This window comes from Lolium perenne, chromosome 2 (genome assembly GCF_019359855.2).
Source record: "Lolium perenne isolate Kyuss_39 chromosome 2, Kyuss_2.0, whole genome shotgun sequence".
Taxonomy (NCBI): domain Eukaryota; kingdom Viridiplantae; phylum Streptophyta; class Magnoliopsida; order Poales; family Poaceae; genus Lolium; species Lolium perenne.
The window spans coordinates 48,644,861-48,652,449 of record NC_067245.2 but is presented as its reverse complement, the minus strand read 5'-3'; the positions used below and the strand labels follow the sequence as shown (position 1 = coordinate 48,652,449).

Below are 7,589 nucleotides of genomic sequence, written 5' to 3'. Positions count from 1 at the left end.
CACCGCGGCTGCATCGACCCGCGCACTGCCGCTGCGTCGCCTGATACGCGTACAACACGCGTCCGTTGGGAACCCCAAGAGGAAGGTGTGATGCGTACATCGGCAAGTTTTCCCTCAGTATGAAACCAAGGTTTATCGAACCAGTAGGAGCCAAGAAGCACGTTGAAGGTTGATGGCGGCGGGATGTAGTGCGGCGCAACACCAGGGATTCCGGCGCCAACGTGGAACCTGCACAACACAACCAAAGTACTTTGCCCCAACGAAACAGTGAGGTTGTCAATCTCACCGGCTTGCTGTAACAAAGGATTAGATGTATAGTGTGGATGATGATTGTTTGCAGAAAACAGTAGAACAGTATTGCAGTAGATTGTATTTCAGTATAGAGAATTGGACCGGGGTCCACAGTTCACTAGAGGTGTCTCTCCCATAAGATAAACAGCATGTTGGGTGAACAAATTACAGTTGGGCAATTGACAAATAAAGAGGGCATGACCATGCACATACATATTATGATGAGTATTGTGAGATTTAATTGGGCATTACGACAAAGTACATAGACCGCTATCCAGCATGCATCTATGCCTAAAAAGTCCACCTTCAGGTTATCATCCGAACCCCCTCCAGCATTAAGTTGCTAACAACAGACAATGGCATTAAGTATTGCGCGTAATGTAATCAGTGACTATATCCTCGAACAAAGCACTAATGTTTTATCCCTAGTGGCAACAGCACATCCATAATCTTAGAGATTTCTGTCACTTCCCCAGATTCACGGAGACATGAACCCACTATCGAGCATAAATACTCCCTCTTGGAGTTACAAGCATCTACTTGGCCAGAGCATCTACTAGTAACAGAGAGCATGCAAGATCTTAAACAACACATAGATATAAATTGATAATCAACATAACATAGTATTCTCTATCCATCGGATCCCAACAAACACAACATATAGAATTACAGATAGATGATCTTGATCATGTTCGGCAGCTCACAAGACCCGACAATTAAGCACAATGGGGAGAAGACAACCATCTAGCTACTGCTATGGACCCATAGTCCAGGGGTAGACTACTCACACATCACTCCGGAGGCGACCATGGCGTCGTAGAGTCCTCCGGGAGATGATTCCCCTCTCCGGCAGGGTGCCGGAGGCGATCTCCTGAATCCCCCGAGATGGGATTGGCGGCGGCGGCGTCTCTGGAAGGTTTTCCGTATCGTGGCTCTCGGTACTGGGGGTTTCGCGACGGAGGCTGTAAGTCGGCGGAAGGGCAGTCCGGAGGCTGCACGAGGGGCCCACACCATCCGGCCGCGCGGCCAAGGGGGCCGCGCGCCGCCTAGGGTGTGGCCACCTCGTGGCCCCACTTCGTCTCCTCTTCGGTCTTCTGGAAGCTTCGTGGCGAAATAGGACCCTGGGCGTTGATTTCGTCCAATTCCGAGAATATTTCGTTACTAGGATTTCTGAAACCAAAAACAGCAGAAAACAGCAACTGGCTCTTTGGCATCTTGTTAATAGGTTAGTTCCAGAAAATGCACGAATATGATATAAAATGTGCATAAAACATGTAGATATCATCAATAATATGGCATGGAACATTAGAAATTATCGATACGTCGGAGACGTATCATCGCCCCTACGGGCCGTCGCGCCGCGGCGCGCTGTCCACGCCGCCGCCCCGAGGCCGTTCCCGCGGCTGCCCCGACATGCGTGTTGCCGCTGCGTCGCCCCTACGGGCCGTAGCGCCGCAGCGCGCTGTCCACGCCGCCGCCCCGAGGTCTTCCCCGCCGTCGCCCCGACATGCGCGTCGCCGCTGCGTCGCTCCTTCGAGCCGTAGCGCCGCGGCACGCGGTCCACTATGCCGCCCCTGCGCGTTGACGTCTTCGTGGTATGCGCTGCGCCGCCTCCCTAGGCGCAGGAACCCACCGTCCGCGCATGGTCTTCGTCAAGCTGTCGGGTTCTTCGCCTACTTCGAGCATCGACGCCGTGCCCTAACCCTAGCCGCCGCCACGGGTCGTCGTCCCCGCCGCAGCCGCCTCCAAGCCGCCGCCGCAGCCGCCGCCACGCCGCCGCTACCTGCGCCGCTGCCCTACCCCGCAGTCGCGCCCACACCCCGCAGCCGCGCCCACACCCCGCAGCCGCGCCCACACCCCAGCCGCCGCGCCCTCCTCCTCGTGCGCCGCCGCTCCATCGCCGTCCACCTCTTCATCTACTCCGACCACCGCGTATGTTGGCCTCGGCACCTTCTACCCCATGCCGGATGGCGCCGCAATCGTCGTCGAGTCCTTCTCTACGTATGCCCGGTGCTGGCAACACCGACGCGTGCCTTCGTCCACGACGTGTCCCCGGGCCCGGCAAACCCGGCGCGACGCCTCGTCAACATCGACTTCCTCCGTCTACGCATGCCCAGTGCTGGCAACACCGATACGTGCCTTCGTCCACGACGTGTCCCCGGGTCCGGCAAACCCGGCGCGACGCCCCGTCAACACCGTCTTCTTCCCGGCGCACCACTACCTCAACACCACTGCGCCTACGTCTAACTTGGCGCCTCCTTGCGCCCGCGGCTCCACGGCGACCAACTCGACACCGGCCACCCCGACTCGACATCGACCTCGGCATCTCTCGCACGGCTACCTCGACCACGGCTACACCACCCTACGCTCTCGGCTACCTCGACCTCGGCACAAAGGGCTACCGCCTTGCTTGAGCAACCTCGCCGGCTTCCACTCCAGCCACAACATCCGCGATGTGTCGACCGTTACGACTGTGGTGGGGATGTCCATTGGCTCCGCCTTCGGATTCTTCTCCAGTCTCATCGTCTACGTCGCTACGTTGTGACTGCGGGGGGATGTTGAGTATCGTGATTATTTAGGAAACAATAGATAGTGTAGGATTCTATTCTACCTTGCCTTGTACTCCAAGTAGATCATTGTACTCATATATATTGCCCATGAGGCCCAAGCAATACACCAACGATTCCACCAAATCACTTCTACATAAACTATACATCAGTAACCAAATATGTGTTTGAATGTCATGATCATGGCAACATATTCAGTTACATAAATAATTTGGGTACATAGACAAGTGACCGATTGCAAATACACTATCTGCACAGCAATGTAAACGGCTGCTTTGCACAAAAAAGAATCATCAAGAATCAAGATTCAAGAGAAGCCCATCACCCATACAGAAACACGCACGTTTGAGGTGAACACAGCGATTCTTCCGTGCACCTCCCATGCACCGGTTCATTCAGTCTCATTACATATCAATATGTCGAACGAGACTGTGACATGTTGAAACTCAATGAAACTTGGTAACACTGTGTGGCACAAATCTTAAAGCAGAGAATCAGTGGTAGAAACATGCACGTGACCTCCCATGCCCGGGACAACATCATTTCTCCGTTTGAGGTGGGCGCTCCTACTAGATTAACTGTAGGAAAAAGAACACACAATCCAATAGCTTCAGAGTCTTCTCCACTCTCCACTACCGAATGGCTTTCCGCCGAGACGCGAAAAAGAAAAAGGAGCTGGGGGTACTGGAATGCCTTCATCATCTTATAAGCTGCTGATCACGAGGAAGGGAGCGGAAGAGCATTTTTGTACATCCTGCTGGGTCGCTGGAGTTCTATCAAGGTTTTAAATAGCGCGCTATTTCATTTAGCGAGGATCTTCTCCAAACGCTATTCACGTTATAACGCGCTATAACGCGCTATATATTAAATAGCGTTTTGCAAAAAGACATGCAGATGTTAAGGATTTCGGCAACTAAAATCTTGTCCAGCAGACAAATTGCATAACCAAATTGTTCAAAATAGATTCTCGGGACCAAATTAAAGACAATATTTTTTAACACATACTAACATTATGATTTAGAGCCAAGGACGCAACAACAAAGGTGAAAGCACTCATTCATAATCGGAAGAACTACACATCAATAGTTCAATACATCTACGCATCTACAAATCAGGATGACGAGGAGGTTCTAGTCAGCTCTAACCTGGTGGGTGATTTTTCTAAGGCGTCTACGACATCCGAGTCGAAGGAAGTAGCCGATGTGGGAGGAAGCAACAGACGCCGCCGTCATGCTGGAAGAGGCAGCCGCCGCCGTCGCTTCCATGCGGAACTGCTAAACAGGGATTTAGGCTAGGTTTTGCCGCACGTATACGGGCTTTAGGTATTTAACTTTGTTGGGGAAATTGGACTTTTGGACGGATGGGTTGGCATGCAATTTTGGACCTTTGTTTTTTGCAGCTAAACGTTTTAGCGCCGCTACGTGTTATGTGTTTTAGCGCGATTTAGCATTATTTAGCGTGTTATTTCGTGTTTAGCACTGTTGCGACCATTTTCTGTCAAATATAGCGTGGAGGGTCCAAATCCGCTATTGCGCGCTAAAACCGGCGAAATTGGGTGCTATTTAAAACCTTGAGTTCTATACACTTCAATGAGCTCAAAGCTAGTCTCGCAACGGCCTTGCTTCAAAGCCCCCTTCCTTCCGGCTCACTAGGTCGTAGGCCATGTGGGTTCCTAGAATCCTGTCCCAGACCGAGAAGAACGGCTGGGAGTAATTGTACTTCGTGCCTTGGAGCTGATGGTGGATATCATGATAGGCGGTATTGTTTTGGAACAAGTTCTGGAAGATGTTGTATGGCAACCAGAGTCCGCAGTGATCGTCGACACCCTTGAGCACAGCAAAATAGAAGAAGAACACGGCAGTCCTTGGCGTCATGCCAGAGACAACGAAGGACATAGCACCACCCAAAGTGTCCAAAAGGAGCCCCTCTAGTGGGTGGTTGTAGAGAGCCCCGATGGCATAAGGAACGATCAAACGGTGATGTTGCGAGTGGATATGTCGATAGAGGAATTTGTTCTGGTGCATGTAGCGGTGCACAAAGTATTTCCATGTGCCCATCACCAGCAAACATAACTCCAGAGTCTAGACTCTCCCGATGCCAAGGACCTGATGCAACAACCAATGCTCCACAGACCATTGACTTATTTTGCGGATTGAGCTTCGGTGACTTTGCCAGACTGACTTTGCCGTGACTTTGGGTAACTGACATGTGGACCCTTTATTATGTGGGCCCCGCTCGATCTTGAGCTTCGGTGACTTTTTTGGAGCAACCGGCAGGAGCACTGCCTCTTCATTGACTTATTTTGCCTGCAGGAATAGCCAAGCGTTTGGTGGTTCTGGACAGAGCTAGGGACAAGGACTGAACATAAGATGAGTATGTCTGAATATTTACAGATCATACATGACTACATATGCAAAATTATGAGGCCCAATCATTACAGACGGAGCAGAGATTTTGAGAAAATTAACTTTAAAGCGGAGATGTTAATAATGCTCCCAAGTCTATATGTGAAAGAAGATTCAGAAGTTTTCCAGGGTAAGCCAGTCAGGGAATAGGTGGTATTTGAGCCAAAACAACCTCAAACGGCGTCAGATTTTAGATGGGTACTTGAGCTGGCAACTGCCCCCAAATGTACATACTTCCGGTACTTCGGTTGATTGTTTTTTTCGAGAGAGTACGCCAACGGCGTATCATATCTTTATAGAAGGCAGAGGACAGAGGTTTGAGTACAAGAACACGCTACCACAAGTAGCACACACACCACACCGACTAGTTCGAAGACAACCACCAGACAAAACAACAACAACACAAAGGATCCTATCCTAAGCTAAAACACACAAAGCCGCGTCTCGACCGACGCTAGACACCTCCGAAGAGCAACAACTCCAAAAGGACGCTCCAAAAGGACCTTATCCGGTTGATTGTTACTGATCAAGAATTCGCAAGATACTATGATGATAACCAGGCGGGAAAGATCATGAGATGTATTATATTGGCTGCTGAAGCATGACAGTACTTTTATACAAAATGTATCTAACTGAGTGTGGTTGGAAGGAGTTAGGGATCTGTGAGTTCTGCGCCATGGAATAGGCAGACTGTTTTATCTTAGAAGATTGTACCAGTACAAGACAAGGATCAACTCCGCACCCAGAAGCAGAAATATTATGGGCAATCAAGAGAACTAAAAAATGGTGAATTATGAAACTTGACTATTACATATTATATTTAGGGTTTATCTACGTCTCAGTTGACCGAGATTTTCTTAAGTTTCAGTCATCTAAGAAAAGTGCAACTGCAGTTTAAAGAAAAGTGTAACTTGGTTCAATTGTACTTTTTTGGCAGAAAAGTGCATTTGCACCTTTTAATAGAAAAGTGCGAAGCAATTTTTTATGGGTGACTGAGACTTAAAAAAATCTCAATCAACTGGGACATAGCAAATCCGTTATCTTCAGGATAATATATATGCCGCTGCTTTATTACTGGCAATTTCAAAGCCATCTGAAGTTCTGAACCTAACTATGGTTTTGTTCTGCAAGCCTGCAATGTTTATGGCGGTGGTCCATTTTTATTAGATGCAACTACAATCACTCAGAACAAAAATAACCTTTCTGTTCACAAGCATATTGAATTGAAATTGCGCTGATTCAAACTGTCATAATTCCACTGCCAGGTATGTTCTCCAGAGTTAACTTTCAGCAACAGTAGCAATCTGTGTGTAGCAATTTTTGCAAGGGTGTCCCTCATCGTGTCCAATCCTTAACTCACAGCAAACACTTACTTCCCTTGCCTGAACTACCTTGAAGGAACTAACCCCGGAAAGACAACATAACGAACTCTATAGGGTGACGCCAGGGGCCTCAACCCTAGCGCCGCCAGCCCCCCTCCCATGACCTCTCGCCCTCCGCCGCTGCCGTCGGCGCCGGCCATAGTGGCGGTGGGCCCTGGCGCCAAATGTGCTCGGGGGGTTGCTGGTGGTGGCGGCGGCTGCTGGATTCGACGTGCACGGCGTTCAGGGCGGAGACCCTGGACGAGCGGCGATGGCTTCTCCCTCCACGCCACCAGCAATGGATGGTGGTAGCGGCTGTTGGATCTAGTGCCCACCTAGATCCATCACCGTCTTCGGTTGGTGGCGCGAGGGGGGTGACGATGTTGCGGGGTGTTGATGGTGTGGCATCGGTTTGGCCGCCGTCCACCGAGTCCTCGTTTGTCGTCGTTGGCCAGCAGATGGCGGTGTTGGGGCATGCTCATCTGCTTCGGAGCATAAAGGTGGTTGTCCTAGGGTTCCTCTTTTTGTGAAGATGAAGACTTTCTGGATGCCGATCCTTCTTCATGTAGCCCGAGTGATGAGTTCGGGAAGGCTCCACCGGCGAATGGAGCAACGCATCTTTTGCTGAAGTTTGCTGGATCGGGTGGTATTCGGTCGTGCGCCCCATGCTTTTATTCCGACCGTTTGGTTCTGGAGGAAGCGACGCAAAGCTCTGTTCTGTGTTGCCATCAGATGACATTCTCAGCATGGTGAAAATCAGAGGCGAACAATATCATGAAAGCCAGATTGGAGGACTAGCAATGGAGGTTCGAGTCTCTGTGATGTTGAGGGACTTGTTTGGTGTTCTGGTTGTCAGCAACAATATACAATGCGGGGTGACAACACATGTGAAATTTAGAGTCTTACCTTTCAGGGTGAAAATCCAAGGCTTGGCCTTAATTGATTATGTATGGCAATGACCTTGT

General features: G+C 50.1%; 1 protein-coding gene across 1 annotated transcript; it reads right to left on the bottom strand.

Moving 5' to 3' along the window:
* Positions 1–4,433: 4,433 nt before the first annotated feature.
* Positions 4,434–5,066, bottom strand: LOC127328424 (very-long-chain aldehyde decarbonylase GL1-9-like). Its single transcript, XM_051355024.2, has 2 exons — positions 5,040–5,066; positions 4,434–4,939 (listed from the first exon to the last, which is right to left on the bottom strand). The coding sequence occupies exons 1-2, from the start codon at positions 5,064–5,066 to the stop codon at positions 4,460–4,462; spliced, it is 507 nt and encodes a 168-aa protein (XP_051210984.1). The 3' UTR covers positions 4,434–4,459.
* Positions 5,067–7,589: the final 2,523 nt, after the last annotated feature.